General features: G+C 39.5%; 1 protein-coding gene across 1 annotated transcript; it reads left to right on the top strand.

The window, feature by feature from the left end:
- Positions 1-470: 470 nt before the first annotated feature.
- On the top strand, positions 471-17,874 carry TRMT10B (tRNA methyltransferase 10B). The gene is made up of 9 exons (XM_063082056.1): positions 471-499; positions 6,003-6,205; positions 6,784-6,892; positions 7,632-7,756; positions 9,390-9,542; positions 10,648-10,726; positions 12,249-12,316; positions 16,745-16,868; positions 17,464-17,874. Exons 2-9 carry the CDS (start codon positions 6,020-6,022, stop codon positions 17,568-17,570), a joined length of 951 nt encoding a protein of 316 aa, XP_062938126.1. The 5' UTR covers positions 471-499; positions 6,003-6,019; the 3' UTR covers positions 17,571-17,874.
- The last annotated feature ends 327 nt before the right edge of the window (positions 17,875-18,201 follow it).

Below are 18,201 nucleotides of genomic sequence, written 5' to 3'. Positions count from 1 at the left end.
AGGAGGAAGAGTGGCTAGGGGCTAGAATCGTTGCTTGCAAAAGCCCTGACATGTCTGTTGTGAGCCTGAGCAGCCAGGTATCGGAGAGGGCTGTCTGCTAAGGAAAGGGTTATGTTAGCTAATAGGCCCTGCCGGTTCTGGAGAAGCCTGCGGGAAGGGAATGTCCCCAGGCTGCGGGATGACTGCCGGTTCAAGTCTTGGTTTCACACGAGATTCGCCATGGCCAGTCCTTGACAGCCAACAAGGCACGTGGTTACCTGCAGGAACACGTGAGAAGGCTCAGAGAAGCGCGCACCCCTCCCGGCGGGACGCAGCTCCCTAGCGCCAGGGCCGGGAGCCGAAGCTGCAGCCTGCGCTCCGGCCCCCGCCCACCGAGCGCCGGCCAGGTGGGAAACTACAATTCCCGGGATGCCATTTGGAGTGGGGTCAGGAACCGGAAGTGAGGCCGGAGGCGGAACTAGATGTGCGCCGTCGCCGCTGCGTGAGGTGACGGGATCAGGTACGCACTGGCTCGTTTGGGGGGGTGGCTCAGGGCCTTTGGGGTCCCGCCTGGGGGCCCCGGCTCGCTCGCGGGAGGGGCGGACGCTGGGGGAGCAGCGTTCACAGTCCTGTGGCCTGCGGTACCCCACCTTCTGGGTGCTTCCTTTTCCTTCCTGCCTTGGCACTCGCAGTCTGTGGGACAGGCACGACCCGCAGGAGGGTACTCTCGGGCCTGGCGTCTAGGTGTGCTAGTGCTGAAGGTGCCAGAGGAGTGGAGCCAGCTTTGGTGGACTGCAACTTAGAATGAGGAAGAAGTGTGCAGACAGAGGCAGGTCCATCATTTAGCCCCCGCGTACCTACGCTCGTCAGGTGGGACTCGGGCTAGGAAAGGTCTGAGGCCTCTGTCAACCTGAGATGAGGAGGAGTGGAGGATTTAAGAACTCAGCAAGTACTTATTGAGCGTCTGTAAGCAAACAGAACACTCGCTTACGTTGTACGGATGGGGGAGGTTCAGACAAAAAATAAGCAAAATAGGCCATCTTGGGGAACGAAAATGTGAATAAAGATAGTCATATAATTACCTGAGGGAAGAACATTGGGGGTAGACAGAACAGCAAATGCAAAGGCCCTGAGGTGGGAATATCCTTGGTATGTTTGAGGAACAAATAGACCAGAGAGTGGGAGGAAAATAGATGGAGGAGGAAGAACTTAATGATCTGTATAGGCTATTGTATGGATTTGGGCTATTTACTGTAAGTGAAATGAGGAATACTGCAGGGTTCTAAGCAGAAGAAGAGTGATATTATTATCAAACTTTTAAGATGCTCTTATTTTATGAAGCTCAGTACTGAGTACTGGGGCTGTGCAGGTGAATTCTTCATTCTCTTCCCTGGAAGGGTTTATAACCTAGTGGGGAAACATAGGGAGACCAGCTGTCATACGAGGCTGAGTCAGATAATTGGAGCCCTGTGAAGGCAGAATAAATGTCATTCCCAAATTGCCAGCATGTACTGTTATGTCAGGTGCTTAGTAACTTTGTTGAGTGATTAAGTAATTAATAGTCCTAATACTCAGCACCAGACCTGCAATGGAGGCTCAGAAAAGATTTTTGAATAAATAAATGAAATGCTAAATCTGGACATAGATAATGTCCCACACAGGTTCAGCATATCTGTGCTTCTGTGATGCCTAGCTTCGTCTTCACTTTCTGAGGATCCCTAGGTGGCAAGCTCCTATTCAGCATTTACTGAGCTTCTGTTCTGTGCCAGGCTTTCTGCCGGTCACCGAAGATAACCAAGATGAAAAGGAGGGTGTCCATCAGGAGTGTCCAGTTTACTGTATTACATATTCTTCTGGTGGCGGTTGGGGTTGTCTTTATCTGATTTTCAAGATCACTGCCTCCCAAGCTCCTGGTCTGGAAACATCCTCAGAGACTACAGGAGTTTGGGGAGGCATGAGATAAAAGGAAGGGAAAAAGAAGAAAAGGAATGGGAGTGGTGGTAGTAAAATTTAGTTCAGTTCAACAAACATCGGACACTGCTGTTTGCAAGGTTTTATACTGTGAGCTGTTCAGTATTTAGGTAAATGTAGGCATAATTCCTCCTGCAAAGGAATTCAGTCTGGTGGGAGAGAAATTATCAACACAGATTTTCCAATTTTTTTAAACAACAGTAATGGAAATCTCTGTAGCCCCTCCACCTACTTCTATTCTAGCTCTCTTTTCTCCTTCTCAGCCAGACTTTCTCCAAAAGGCTTCTCTCTACATCCATTGCCTCCCAGTTATTCCCCAACAGGCCCTGACACATAAGAGGAGCTCAATGAATATTTATTGACTAAATGAATGGTCAAACACAGGTAAGAATACAAAAATGCAATGAAGTTAAGAGGAGGAAGAGATCACATGGCTGTTAACAAACTAGCATTCATTTAACAAGTTGGTGTTTTTCACACTCAAATAAAATGTAATTGTCAGTTATTGGACCAGTTTATCTTTAAGTTTTCATTTGTTTTTTTTCTAAATGCCTAAATGCAGAAAAATGCAGATGACTCTGATGGTTGGCATAACAAAGTTTGTTCAGTCATCCAGAGGAAGTATCGTAACAGGGGTCTGTATATCTTTTGTTGAAGAAGATATTTATGTGGTGCTGATAACACCAAGGTCAAGGGTTTGGATCCCCTTACTGTCCAGCTGCCAAAAAAAGGAAAAAAGAAAAAAAAAAAAGATATTTATAGTCAGCCTTACTGTTCATATATGAACAATTCTGAAATATTTAAGAATAGCTTGGTATTTTCTTCATTTTTCTGGAAATATTATGTAAACTAATAAATTTTGTATATGCTATTAACTCAAATACAATTACAAATTTGTACTTACTAGTAAAGAAAGGATTTCTAAGCAGAAGTAAACTGTAGCCTAAGCAGGCAAATGAACACATTTCAAATCTGTAATTTAGAAAATCTAAATTATATTTTATATATTTTACTTTAAGAAGCTGGGGGGGGAGTAGAATAAAGTAAATAATAAAGAGCAGAAATCAGTAAAATAGAAAATATATAGTAGAGAAAATCAGTGAAACCAAAGTTGAAAAGATTAATAAAATTTATAAGCTCCTAACTGGACAGATAAAAACATTTTTTTTTAAAGAGCGAGCTCAGGAACATCACTATAGACAGTAAATGGATGACATTTGTGAATAGCTTTATCTCAATAAATTTTACAACTTAGATGAAATGAACAAATTCAGTAAAAGATATAGGTTGCAGAGCAAAGTTGGAAAAGGAAGTCTTTTCTACAAATCATGTTGGACACAAAAATGATATGTTTGTGACTTTGGGGTCGGAAAAGATTTCTTAAAAAGACAGAAAGTGTTAATGATAAAAGAAAAAAATTGATAAATTAAGACTTCATCAAAATTTAAAACTTCTGCTCACCAAAGGCATTGTTAAAAAATGAACAGGCAAGCCACAGATGGAGAATATAGTTTCACTATGTACTCGTATATCTGAAAAAGGACTTGTATTCAGAATATATGATTAATTTCTACAACTCAATAAAAAAAATTTTGAAATGAGTAATAGACTTGAACAGTTATCTTGCAAAGGTAGATATATTGTGAATGGCCAATAAACTGCATGAGAAAGTGCTCAATGTCATTAATAATCAAAGAAATGCAAATTGTAACACAACAAGGTGCCACTACACAAGAATGGTTAAAATTTAAAACCCTGACAAAACCAAATTTTCGTGATGGTGTGAAGCATCTGGAACGCTCATCCATTACTGACAGCAGTGTAAAATGGTACAGCACTTTGGGAAACTGATGGCAGTTAAATAGACACCTATCCTGTATCTCTGCAATTCTTCTCTTAGGTACTTAGCCAATAGAAAACATACATCCACAAAAACACTTGTATGAGAATGTTCATAGCAGTTCTATTCATAATATCACAAACTGGAAAAATCTTAAATGTCCATCAACAGAAGAATAAATAAATTGTGGCATATTCATATTCAGTGTAGTATATTCATACTACTCAGCAATAACAAGGAACTACTGATAAATGCAGAAACTGATACATGTATGAATCTCAAAAACATATCGAGGGGGGAGTGAAAGGGCATATACTATCTGAATCTATTTATATGAAGTTTTATAATAGACACAGCTAATCTGTGGTTATAGAAAACAGCAGTGGTTGCCTTTGGCAGGTAGTGGGAATGGGAAGGAGACTGATTTGGAAAGTGCAGAAGGAAGTGAAACTTTCTGGGGTGATGGAAATGTTTAATATCTTGTGGTGGGTATGAGTAACACAGGTCCTGTGCATTTGTCAAAACTCATTGAGCTAGTGTATTTTACCCCCCCCACACACACACTTTCACACACACTCATTAAAATCTCTGCATTTTACTATTCAAGTTACTTCAGAAAGTTCAAGGAAAAATAGAATTAGAAGATAATAGGAATCTTTCTATGAACTTTTTGAGGTACCCTTGTGTTGGGAAAATACAGGAAAATGGTGAAGGCCCCTCAGATGTTCAGAATTTTGCTGAGCATTTGATGTAAATAAGCACATGCACCCAGGTGTTCCTTGGTTATTGTCTAATGTAATTGCACATGTGCACCCAAGCGTCCTGGGTTATGGACTTAAGTATGAAGGACTAATGGCTCTGATACATGGTGCTTCTTGGGATGCTCCAGGAGGCCACTAGGGTGGCTGCTCCTAGCTCTGAGTAAAGCCTATTAATTTTTTACCCATGGCTCCCAGGATCTTTTCCTATTACCTAGCTCGTGGACCTGCCTGTGAAGGGTTTGTGACCCAGGCTATACGATGGACTTGAGGGTTCTGTGAGCCCTAGCCCTAGCAATACACCTTGTATGTAAATTATACCTCAAAAAAATTTAAAGATCAAGGTAACTAAAAAAGAATTTAAAATAATAGGGGGTTGTTTAAGTGATGTGAATTCTCTTGTTTCATAGGGAGTCAAATTCAAAGCTGACGAATCAAGAAGTAATGGTGTAAGCATATGATTTCAGGTTAAGGAGATAATTACCAGAAGAGCTAAAGACAACTGGTTAACAAGGGTTGCCACTAGAGGTAAAAGGGGTAGGAATAAGGATCATTACTCTTCATTATGAATAGGGCTTTTTACCATACACATGAATCATATTACAGATTTACATTTTTAAAGGTATATTTTTCCTAAAGTAGTGGTAGTGTGACTGGATTCAGAGGACCAGCCATGGGCAATGGTCACACCACTCTTAGTCTGTGACACTTGACCATAAATTAGAGCATTTCTGACTCATTATTATCTTCCTCGGGGATTTTGAATACCACTTTGAAAATTATGACATCATTTGTTAAGTGTCCTGTAACAGTGCTTAAACATTCTCACTGGTGACTGGCTTTCTTCTCCAGTGATACTCATCTCAGTTGGGAAGGGAATACATAGTTTGAAAAAACTAATTCTGATATATCACCAACCAACTAGAAGAATTCTTGGTTAGTTTCATTCTACTCTACCATATTTTTGGCTAGTTCTTCATCCTCCCAGGATGTTTCTAATACAGGACCTTGCATATAATAGGTGCTCAATAAATATTTGCTAAAGGACTGATTTTGAAAATCAACTATTTGAAATATAATGGGGGAGGTGAGGTGGCTTTTGCCATCTCTGTCCCACACTCAAATCATGCAATGCATTTCAAAGAACATAATAAATAACTTGGTTATCTGTGTCCCTGCAGCATCGAATAATCATTGATTGCTTGGCCATGTCAGGAGTTGTGCTTGTCCTCTAAGAAGTGTATTTGGCTTCCTTACTACTGAACTATTTCTGTGCTGAATCATTTCTCTGGAAGACATGCTTTTCTCAGTTTAATAAATCTGGGTCCGTTTTTTACACACTTCTCCTTCAGTAATACAATAACACTATTTGTCATTTGGATATAGGGAAATAATTATGTAAGTGAAATAAGGTAATATCTCACATAATGGTCTTTTTCCAATCTGGTTCAAAGGACAGAGGACTAAGCACATGGACTGGAAATTGGAAGGGGATGCTCAGAAAACAGAGTCACTTGTGCTGCAGGGGCAAGAAGGCGTCCTAGAGGACACATGTGAAGATGGAATCTTTGAAAGCTTCAAACTTCTGCAGATTGATGTGGACTGCAAGCGTGGGGAGGGAGAGACCCTGCCCACAGGCAGTGCAACATGGTGCTCGGTGAGTGCAGTGAGTTGCTTGGCCATGGGCTTTGAGTGATGGACTGTCCCAGAGACCTCTGTTACAGGTAATAAAAAGAGATTGAGGATGAGTTTTGTGTTTTCTAAGTGATAAATTGATTTCCTGCTAACTGGTTTAAGGTTTTAGTTCCATTTGAGTCATAAGAAAAAATTTAAAAGGAATTTTTTCAAAGGGTGAGGAAATCTAAATTCTGGTTTAGGCCCTGTCCCTGATGAATTTACCGTGACCTTGAGCAGGTCACATCTCTTTTTCTGGGGCTCTGTTTTCTCTGAACACAATCCACTCTGAAATGGTGGGTACTGATCATTCCACCTTGGAATCCTATGGAATGGAGAGAACTTGAAACGGGTGGGAGGAGGGGAGGAGAAGATGAAGGCGAGGAGCTGGGCATCTCCACAGTTGCTTGTTCCATCTCATGTAGAGGAGAGGTGGTCCTAATATCCTTTTCACTCCTCATTTTATAGGTAAGTGAAAAAATAAGTCACTGTTTCTAATATTCATTTTCCTTTTTGTGCTTATAAAGTTCTCAAACAATTTTGTTTTCTGGATAACATAAGAAAAATGTCCAGAGAAAACAGAGACACTGGGAAAAGATAGTTGCAGCAAAGAAGAGCAAAAGAAAACAAGAAAAAGAAAGAAGAAAAGCCAATCGAGCAGAAAATCCAGGTAACAATACATGAGATTGTTGGTGTAATCATATTTATCTTTTAGCAAACTAATGTCTGCATGTTCCTAGGAGAGTAGGAATTTTGTCTAAGTAAAAACATACATTTGGGAGGTAGGACCCGTTGTCCTATTTTGGGGGGTATCAAAGTATAAAAAAAAGCAAAATTTAAGGCTGCTTTTTAAATATAAGCTGTCTAGTGAACAGATGTGTTTCTAAGCTTAGAAGCAGAAGGAAAGACACCAGTGACAACTAACATTTATTCAGTGCTATGTGCTAGGTTCAGTTCTAAGAATTTTATGTGAATTACTCTAAGGGGTAGGTATTATTATTATCCCCATTTTGTAGGTGAGGAGACTGAGACTCAGAGAAATTAAGAAGCCTGCCCAAGATAATTTAACTAATAAATGAACAAACTGAACTTGGATTTAAACCCAGCTGTGTACTTCAGAACCCCCACTCCTCACCACTCTGCTGTACATAAATCTCCTAATGAATGAATACCTTGCATGAGTCTCAAGCTTCTCTGTTGTCGTTGTTGTTTTTGACGGCTGGCTGATATGGGGATCTGAATCCATGATTGTAGTGTTATAAGGCTGCGTTCTAACCAACTGAGTTAACTCCAGCCCTCAAGTTTCTCTTTATATGCAAAATACTCACCTGGCTAGGGAGATTTCTTTCTTACCGAATATTATTCCTCTGGTTTTTCACTTTTATTCCTTTGTGATATTTCTGCTCTAGGCATCTGCACCCAGCATAGCAAACGTTTTCTGAGAGCTTTAACCAGAGAGAAACTTTTGGAAGCCAAACACTCAGGACCAAGACTGTGTATCGATTTGAGTATGACTCACCACATGTCAAAGAAGGTAGAACATCCACTAAGCCTGGAATTTCTGCTCACACGTGGGAGGCCCAGAAGGGTGCTGCTTTCATGAAGGATTTGACCAGCTCCAGCTTCTGTGATTCCTTAGTAAACTAGCAAAAGTGTTTGGTTTTCTATATTGGGCTACTAAGTTTCAAGATGACTATTATAAAGGATCTGGAAGAGAATATACATCCTTTGGTTTAGTTTGCAAATTTTTGCCTTGTTTTCTGTTTTGAGCCCAACACCTTTGCCTCTCTGTTTATGTTGTCCCCGGTCTGGATGGAATCTTTCAGATTCAGTTCTCCAGACACTAAATCTTTGTTCTTCTCTTGGGAAGAGGAGTATTTCCCTGGTAGGATGTTGTGGGGAGGTTACCTGGTGGAAAGTCTTCTTGCAATGTATGTATTTTAATCGTTTTTCATTCACCCCATTGGTGAGGGAGGTATTCTGGGGATGGCTGAATACATAACACCTGACACTGGACAGATGAGATTGACAGCAGTTTATTAGACTCATATACTCACAGCCCAGGGGATGAAGATACTGCACACCACACAAGGTCACATGGTGGTTGCACTCGAGAACAGAATGAATGAGCACGGGCTGTAGGAGATGGGTTTTGTAGTATAAAGAGGGTGAGGTGTGCCCTGGTTCACAGGAAGATGTGACTGGCTCGTTTGGGTAATTCCATGGGCTGGCAGGGAACTGAAATCCACTGCTCACGGATAAGCAGGAACTATGCCTCATCCCCTTAATAAAAAGGGTTTTTTAGCTGGGGGAACTATATCTGTGGGAGCAGAGTTGGGAGGAGAACTTGCAGTTAGGCTATTTGAAGTCCTTCCAGTTTCACCAGAAATCAAGACAGCACATACTATTGGGCCTCAAGTGTAGGCCTTATACCACAGCATATAAACCTTAAGCAAATCTCTCTATTTTTAGCAAATCTCTCTATATTCCTGTTGTATGGCTAGTGTTTTCTTATTTTTCAGAGAAATTTGGAAAACTGCAGATCTGAGGTTCTTACGTGAACCTCTAACTATAGCCCTCTGAAAAGGTCAATCAAGAAATCTCTACTGCCAAATTAAATCAAAGCCAGACCTTTTTTCCTCTGCCGAGCAAATCAGGCTAGATTGTGAAACTATATATAAGAGTGATGTCTCTGAGTCAGGGTGGAAGGTTAAAACTTTTAACCCTATTGCATCTCCTGAGTTAGGAAGAAGGTGCCAAATTTACCTGATGAAGTATAAAAATTTCTGTATAGTCTAAGCTTTTTAATAAGGTAAATAGTAAATATCACATGGTAAGGTTTTAGATAAAAGCTAAAATAATTTTGTATATTATATTAAATGTACAACAGCAAGGCCAGCAGGAGGGAGAATTCTCAGTTTTTCCACTAACTCACTATTCTGGGCTAATATCATTACCTTAACTTTTGTCTGGAAGGTGTGATGCCATAGAGTTATAACAAACACACGCACACACAGGTACTATCTCACTCCTGGAGTAAAGGGGCCATCCTAGTTCGTGAGATTTCCTGCAGTAGTATTCAATGAACTTATTGCATAATCGTTTGTTGAAAATGAACTTATAGAGTTGCAATATTCCCACCCTGAATTGTCCTTATTCCTTTGAAGGAATTGAGTAGACTGTCTGGACAGATCCGAAGGTTGTATGGTTCAAACAAAAAAGCTGACAGGCCATTTTGGATTTGCCTCACTGGATTCACAACAGACAGTCCTCTGTATGAAGAGTGTTTGAGGATGAATGATGGATTTTCTAGTTATCTGGTAAGTCTTTTTTTGCTATTATTTGAATTGTCATATGAAAAGTGATTGTGAGATAATAGATTTTTTTCACTTTTTCATATTTCGATGTAATATATATGTAAATTATGTTTTCACTACTGCAGTATAACAAAGTTCAGAGCCTCTCATTAGTCATTACATTTAAATTTTTTTCTCATTCTTCTGCTGCATTGGCAAACTGATATTACCATTATCTAGGACCATATTTTATATTTTGCTATATTTTATGCTAGAATGTATACTCCAGGAATGTTTTTGGGAAATGCCGTGACTCCTTTCTGGTTCTCAGTGTAGAATTAGGCAACATGAGTTTTGGGAAAAGAGAAAGAATCCTTTTAGAAGTAATGTGGTTAAGATGAGTTTTAGGGAGCACTGAGGTACTTTTCAATTCTTTCCCTATTGTCCCGTAAAGGTAGTGATAGATAAGCAGATTCATTTCTAAGCATGTCACTGAAGATGCCCTTGTGTGTTTGCATTGTATAGCCGAGACTGAGCAGTTGTGGCCTTCGCTAGGGAGGTGTACTGTACGGCCTGCATAGATAGTTGTGTTGCTGTTACTATCCTTACAGTCTCTCTTGTAGTGCAGCCATTTCTAGCTTTACTTTTCTGTACTTTTTCTATGATTCCTGCACACAAGCCAATAAACCCACTTACAGGGCCACCTAGTTTCCTTGCTTTCCACGTAGTTCCTGTCCCTATGACTTTCTTAGGTGATTCCCTCTGTTTCGAATTCTCCCTTTTGTATGTGTCATTCTCACCTCTTTTCAGAAACCCAGCTCCAGCATTCCCTTCACCAGAAGGTCATCCCTGAGGGTGTTACTCCCTCATCTGTACTTCTGGGGCATGATCCCTATACCTCTCTCAGAACCACATATCACTTTCTGTCACATTTTGTAGGTTTAATGTCTGTGCCTTTGTATTTTCCTTACTAACTGAGCATTGTCTGAGCAGAAGCTGTCAGACATGCACCTCTTTGATACATCTAGAGCCATGCCTGATATAAAATAGATGACCAGTAACTAGTTGTTGAATTGTGGGCTATGTTTTAACCTAGCTTTCACTACATTGGATTCTCTGCATTTTCTAGCTAGACATAACAGAAGAAGACTGCTTTAGTTTATTTCCTCTGGAAAACATTGTGTACCTTACTCCTGACTCAGAACATGGTATGTACTTTTACTGCATGGATTCATGTAGCACAGTGTTTCTAGCCCTTTGTTTCATTTCTTCTGGTAAAATTTGTTAAAGTCACTCAAGGAGTATCCGTGCCCCCTCCCCCCAAAAAGAAAGGAATGAACATGAATTGCACCCCTTTTAAGGGTAGATACCTCACTGGATGCTTTGCATATGTCCTACCCTGTGCATGTAGGTGCACAGATTTAGGGTTTCCGTCCTCATCTAGACCATGTGTGCTGCCTGACAATCCTTCCCAGTTTCCCTCGACAGCTGCCCCCAGTGGCCCTTCTTAGGACAATGTTAGATATGAATATATACTTTTTCCTAGAAAATCATCTATTTTATATAATTTTCAAATTTGTTGATATTAGGTTGATTGTGGTATTTTCTTCTAATTATTTCATATTCCTCTGTAGTTTTAGTTTTATTTCCTTTTTGCATCTAATGTTGATTTGGATCTACTACCTTTTTTTCTTGATTAGATATGTCAACAGTTTTTCTCTTTCATTGATCATTTTATTTACTCATTTTTAATTTTTAAAATAATTTTTTCTGTGGTTTTGTTTTACATTTAGCACCACACATTCAACATATGGTGTCAAATATATATTTTTTTCCAAATAGTTGATAAGTTGGCCCATCATCTTTATTTCTATGCTGATTTAAAATATGTCCCTTAAGGGCCGAGCCCGTGGCGCACTCAGGAGAGTGCGGCGCTGGGAGCGCAGCCACGCTCCCGCCGCGGGTTCGGATCCTATATATGAATGGCCGGTGCACTCACTGGCTGAGTGCCAGTCACGAAAAAAGACAAAAAAAATAATAATAAATATATATATATATATGTTCCTTAATATAGGTAAAAGTCTCATACATGCTGGGATCTGATTTTCAGCTTCACCCCTACCACCCGTTATTATCCATTTAGTACATCTCTCTCCATGTTTCTCCAGATCAAATTTGTTACAAAAGCTGGGGAAATTCCCTCTAGAGGATAGAATGGCACCTACCCCTTCATGAGAAGAGCTCAGAGTCTCAAAGGAAGGAATCTGCCAGAAGCAAACCCAGCCTCTCCCCTTTACTTGTTGTGAATCCTCAGACAAGTTGCCTAATGTTTTTGGCCTCAGTTTCCTCAATAGTAAAAAATAGGATGATAATATCTACCTCATGGATTTATTCTGGGATTAACTTAAATATAACATAAAAAATAAGTGGCATATAGTAAGTAGTGTCTAATTGTTAGTTTCTTTTTCTTCATACCCCAAACTCCCAGCAAGTGAAAAGATGGTTATGGCAGAAATCTAACCCAAACAATGAACCAATTTATTTTTTCTTTAATTCTTTTCTTCCCCTTTTTACCTTTATTGGTCATTTTAGAAAATTAGCTTTTGGTCTTTTTGTTTTCTATTCATTAAATTTCTACTTTTATTGTTAATAATTCTTTCCTTTTGCTTTCTTTGGATTTAGAAATTATAAAACATATTTGATCTCAGTGGCCTTCATTTTTTTCATTAGCTCTTGAAGATGTTGATCTAAATGAAGTTTATATCCTTGGTGGACTTGTGGATGAAAGCATTCAGAAGGTAAGTATACATTTCAGCCCCAACATCCGTATTTTGAAAAGTAGTGCTTACTTTTAGAGGCACTTGCCCTGTCATAATTTCATCCAAAGTGTGTAAGAACTCACAGGAAATACAAAGAAAAAGCCTATTCTCTCCTCATTGGCCCTCCTGCCCGTGAAGTTCCTTCTCTTAGCAGCAGTTTCAGCAGTCCTGAGCCTGACATAATCAAGAGTCAAGAATTGGGATGGGTAGTGTTTGGTAATTACATGAATAGCCATTGTTGAGCTTCTTTCTTCCCTCCTCTCTTCACTTCTGCAAGGATAACTCTGATCTTGACCAAGCATTGACTTGTTCTTTGACATTCTTACCAGCTGTTTGTTCTTTGGGAGAGTGTAGTTTGCTAATCAAGCCAACTTCCCTGCTGACGTCTTATCGCAAAACATCAAACTCAGTAGGATTGTCCAGATTTCTTTTGCTGAAGTTTTATTGGAATAATTGGGGTGTCATTGGAGTTTTGAAATATGTTCTATTATTCATATATTTGTTGAGATAATTTTATTTGTTTATATTTACTAATTAACATATAGTACATAGACAATAAGTTAAATAATGACATAATAATTTAAATTACAAAAAATAATACATTGAAAAATAAGTCTTCTTCCCATCTTTGTCCCCTAGTCTTTCTCCCCTGAGGTAACCATTATTAAGTTTTCTTGTGTATCCTTCTTGACATATTCCATGATCACACAAATATGTGTTTGTGGGTATATTTTACATAAATGTGGGTGTATTTTATATATTTTTCTGTATATGTATAAGATACATACACATATTTAATACAGATGATAACTTAATTGCATTTATTTTAAAAACATTAGTGTCCCATGACTTCATAGTGATAATCTAAAAAATGAGCAGGGGTCCCTTTCAGAAGAATGGCAACTAATGAATGAGGAATGAATGCATAATAGAATAAGAAAATCATCATTTTGTCACTCCCAGTGTAATCATTGATTCAGGCAATTGATTGAATGAAAAGTTGTGGAGGAACTGGCTATTTACATGATCTCAAAGTATCACTCTACAGATTACAAAGGAAAAAATTTATCATTACAATGAAGCAATCTGGTGATCACCATCTTATCCAAACTTGATCAAATTTAGTGTCACCAATAGAGGCACAGTCTGTGCCTCCTGATGTGATAGAATCTCACCTGTGAAGTATTCTTGCTAGAAAATGTTTAAACTGAATTTAATCATGAGGAAATAGATCCAGAATGTGGGATATTCTGCAAGACTAGACTGGACTTTCAAAAAAGTAGATGTAATGGAAAATCGATGTAATGAAAATAGGCAGTGGGCTGTTTCAGATTAAGAGATTAAAAACACATAACTGCCAAATGCAGTATGTGAGCCTTGATTGGATTTTGTATTGGAAGGAAAGCTTTATGAAAGATATTTTGAGGACAGTTTGGGAGATTTTATTTATTTATTTATTTATTTTTAAAAAAGATTACCGGTAAGGGGATCTTCACCCTTGACTTGGTGTTGTCAGCACCACACTCTCCTAAGTGAGCTAACCAGCCATCCCTGTATAGGGATCTGAACCTGTGGCTTTGTTGTTATCAGCACCACACTCTCCCAAGTGAGCCACAGGCTGGCCCTTGGGAGATATTAGTGTAGACTGTGTATTAGGTGAAATTATGGAATTATTGATAAGTTTCTTAGTAAAAATGTTAGTGTGGCAAGGTAGGAGAATGCCATTGTTCTTAGATACGTGCCTAGGTATTTACTCACGAAGTATTATGATGTCTGTAGCTTACTTTCAAATGGTTCTGCAAAATATGTATTAATATACAAAGAGAGAAAAGCAAATTTGATAAAATGTTAACTGGTGGGTCTAGATGATGGAAATGAGTGTTGATTGTATTATTCTTTCAACTTTTCTTAAGTTTGAAATATTTCAAAATAAAAAGTTGGGAGGGAGGAAGTTAGCCTTAAAGCAGAATACAGGATCACCACTTACTTTATGAGTTGTCACCATTCTCCTGCAGCGGGGTAACAGCCCCTTTTTTCAAGGCAGTAAAGTCCAGGTCAGTGAGCAGTGTATGACCTATAGATGGGCAGTTTTTTTTGTTTGTTTTTTTTTAAAAGATGGCCGGTAAGGGGATCTTAACGCTTGACTTGGTGTTGTCAGCACCATGATCAGCCAGTGAGCGAACCAGCCATCCCTATATAGGATCTGAACCCATGGCCTTGGTGTTATCAGCACGACACTCTCCCGAGTGAGCCATGGGCCTGCCCTAGATGGGCAGTTTTAACACATTGTCCTCTCTTATCTCTCCACTGACATTTAAACTGAAAAATAACTGGCACAAAGATTTGTCAGATGTATAGAACTTTTTGGTTGTTACTGTAGAGTTTGGATTCTTCAAAGTAATAACTAAGAATGAGGTTTCTTCAAGGAGAATCATTTTGTCTTTAAATGTGCAGAGAGCAGAAACTAGACTGTAAGCTCCTCTGGGGTAGCATCCAAGTCTTCTACTAACTTTGAGTTCTGCTGTACTCTAGTTCAAAGTAATTATAAAAGAATAAGACTTTTTTTTTTAAGCAAACATAGCTTATATATTCAAAGGAGTGTTATCCTTTAGCAAAGTTCTTTGAGTACCCTTAACCCACCTCAGTTGCATCACTTAAAACATTTGGGGATTTCTCAGAATTGTGTTTCATGTGGGTCTGAGAGGCAGGTAATCCAGTGTCAGAACAAAGAAGGTGCTAGGCCTGCTTCATGCTATTCTAGTTGGTTAGACCATAGTTATGGTTTTGACACCATAAATGATAATACATTGACAAGCTAGAGCAAGTTCAGAAGCGATTGACCTGAGTGATGAAGGAACTTGATACTAAGTCATAGTCAAAGAAGAGTTGACAGAACCCAGACTACAGACTGGAGACAGGAGGATTCATAGGGGCATGATCACTGCCTTCAAGTATCTGAATGGCCATCCTGTAGAAGGCCCTGGGGGAAAAGAACTAGGATGGATGAGTGGAAGTCTCCAGAGAAAACAGAACATTTTGCTCAATATCAAGAAGAATTTCTTATCAACTGGTACTGTCACAGTTGGAATGGGTTGCCCTAGTATGTTAGTCCATTTCTGTTGCTTATAACAGAATGCCCCAAACCAGTATTTATAAAGAAATAGAACTTATTTCTTACAGTTTTGAGGCTGGGAAGTCCAAGGTCCAGGGAATACATCTAATGAGGGACTTCTTCTTGGTGGTGACAGTCCACAGCAACTCAGGTTGCCACATGGTGAGAATGGGCTGAGCAAGAGAGAGCTAACTTCTTCACTTGCTGTCCTTTTAAAGTCACCAGAACCACACGCATTACTCCTTGAATGGAGCAATCCTTTCACAAGTGCATAGTCCTCACAATCTAATCACCTCTTAAAGGCCCTGCCTTTCAGATACCCTAATTGGATTTCCCATCCTCTTTACACTGTTACAATGGAGAATAAGTTTCCAATACATGAACTTTTGGGGGACACATTTGACCCATAGCACCCAGGGTATATGAACTCCTTCTCAAAAGTGTCCATTTAGAGGCCAGCTTGCCACTTGGGAGAGAGGTCATAGAGGAGAGACAAACACTGGATGGGTGGTTGAAGTGAAATAGTTAACATTCTTGAGACCCCTTCCAAACCTGAGTTTGTTAATTATCCTAGTAATCTCAATCTTTCTCTTTAATCCTGATAGAAAATCTTTCCTATTCTTCTTCAAAGATAGTGAATGTAATTTAAAAATCAGTTCATTGCTCAGGAACATCTTATGAAGGGACATCAGTTTCAGTACTCTGATCTCAAATAGCCTCAGATTGTTGGACTTTTTGAGTTCTTGTGACTTTTTTGCCATTTTCAGAGCCCTTCCTTTTAATTGGGCTGTCTCTTCTCCCACCTTAATATGGTCTTATTGCCACCTGCATACCTGTCTTGAATTGTGTCTCCCTTTTCTCTAATTTGCTGCTGTTAATTGGCTGTGAGCTGAAAACTCCAGATATCCAGAATTAGGTCTTTCTGAGTTAGAACCAGGAGTGTTCTTCTAAGTTTGATTATGCTACTTGGGATTTTTAATGCCCATTGTGGCTGCAGATCTGCCTCTTTTGCTTATTTCTTAGTGAGTGAAGGCTTGTGGGATAAATGACCCCCCAAAAAGTGAGATGTTGCCACACAAGCCATTTCTTACTTGGGACAAGTTCATTCTTCATTATCTGTAGTTTCTTACATTCTGCCATAGGCTACTTATTTTTAATATGTTTATCCTTTAATTATGATTACAGATAGAAATTGGAGTAGTGGTAAATGGGGATTCTCACAATTTGTTATGCATATTACAATGAGAATATATTTTTGTATAATTTTTATAAGAAAAATATTTGTGATTTTTCAGAAGGTGACATTTCAAAAAGCCCAAGAATACTCTGTCAAGACAGCCCGCTTGCCAATCCAGGAATACATGGTCAGACGCCAGAATGGGAAAAATTATCATTCAGAGATATTGGCCATCAATCAAGGTACTGCTCACATGGCCCACACCCAACATGCATTAGTTCTGGTGCTGCTTCTTTGTGTTGTGTCTAAGTAAAAATGGCCCTTGAATCAGTCTCCACTGACTAATGTGATTAGGCTTTATTGCATGCACTTTGTGAGATGTATTCTGGACACTGAGAGGCATTCTGCATTTCCCTCCTGGTCCCCAACTATATTATAGTTGAAATTGTCCCCTTGGCCTAGAATGCCCTGGCTTCAACCCCTCATTGACCAGAATTCCTATTTGTCCTTCAGGGTTCAGTTCAGGGGCATTTGGGCTGGCTTTCTTCTCCCTCCCAGGCTATGTCAGGGCCCCTTCTTTTTGTCCCCATTTTACTGTATACTTCTGATTTGCAGCATTGTCCACTCACAGGCTTGTATCTCTCAATGTAGGCTGAGGTCTTTGCAAGCAAGCAGGGCCTGTGTCTTTGCCTCTCTCCCTGCCAGAACCTAGCACCACCTGTGGTGCAGAATAGGTTTACTGAATGAAATGTTCCAGAACATCCTTTTCCTCATTGACTAATTACCAGTTCTCTTTTTCCTGTGTGGTCACTATGTTTTCTGTTTACCCTCTAACAGTGTTTGATATCCTGTCCGCTTACTTTGAGACTCACAACTGGCCTGAAGCGCTGAAGAAAGGAGTTTCTTTAGGAAAAGGCTATGTTCTTCGGAATTCAGTAGAATGATAGACAGCCGAAGATTACAGCTGCAAGAGGTGAAGTGCGGAGGTGCCTTGACCAAAGAGCAGGGCAGAGGGTGGCAGTGGCACACACTTGCCTTTACTTGACATCTTGGATCTTCATAAGATATAAGCTACTAATGACAGGGACCACATTTTATGCTGTTTTGTATCTTCCATAGTGCCTGGCTCACAGGAAGTGCCCAGATACATGTTAAATAATAAAAGTTTACATAACAAGGAATTAGCCCCCAAACCACATGGCTTTGGATGTGTTAATTCATCTTTTATATATCTATTTCTGTTTGTGAAAGACCTGCTATGTAGAGATTGTTTAAATAAATAACTTTTATTTTATCAAGAGTTTAATTTTCACTGGCATCATAAAATTGTATGACTTTCTCCAGCCTCCTCTAATCACAGAGATCTTCCCCCAACTCAGTAATACGCTGTTCTGTTCGTAAGCTTTGCAGGATCAACCTATCTGATCTATCCCTACTTTTAGTCCCCACAGCATTTTGTTTCTTCCTGTGGCTCTTACCTTGTCCTGCCTTGTTGAAGTGTGAACATGGGAGGTCTTCTCTCTTCCTAATGGTAGGATCCTAACAGGACAATTTGTGTGAATATCTTTGTATTCT

This window comes from Cynocephalus volans, chromosome 17 (genome assembly GCF_027409185.1).
Source record: "Cynocephalus volans isolate mCynVol1 chromosome 17, mCynVol1.pri, whole genome shotgun sequence".
Classification (NCBI taxonomy): domain Eukaryota; kingdom Metazoa; phylum Chordata; class Mammalia; order Dermoptera; family Cynocephalidae; genus Cynocephalus; species Cynocephalus volans.
The sequence above is the reverse complement of the archived record's forward strand: the minus strand, read 5'-3'. Positions and strand labels throughout refer to the sequence as shown.

What these genes read in the sequence shown, in the direction of transcription:
- TRMT10B (XM_063082056.1), top strand. Translation starts at nt 6,020, where the DNA reads ATGGACTGGAAATTGGAAGGGGATGCTCAGAAAACAGAGTCACTTGTG. An exon ending in CTCACCACATGTCAAAGAAG is followed by an intron (nt 7,757 to 9,389) that starts GTAGAACATCCA and finishes ATTCCTTTGAAG; the next exon opens with GAATTGAGTAGACTGTCTGG. An exon ending in ATGGATTTTCTAGTTATCTG is followed by an intron (nt 9,543 to 10,647) that starts GTAAGTCTTTTT and finishes TGCATTTTCTAG; the next exon opens with CTAGACATAACAGAAGAAGA.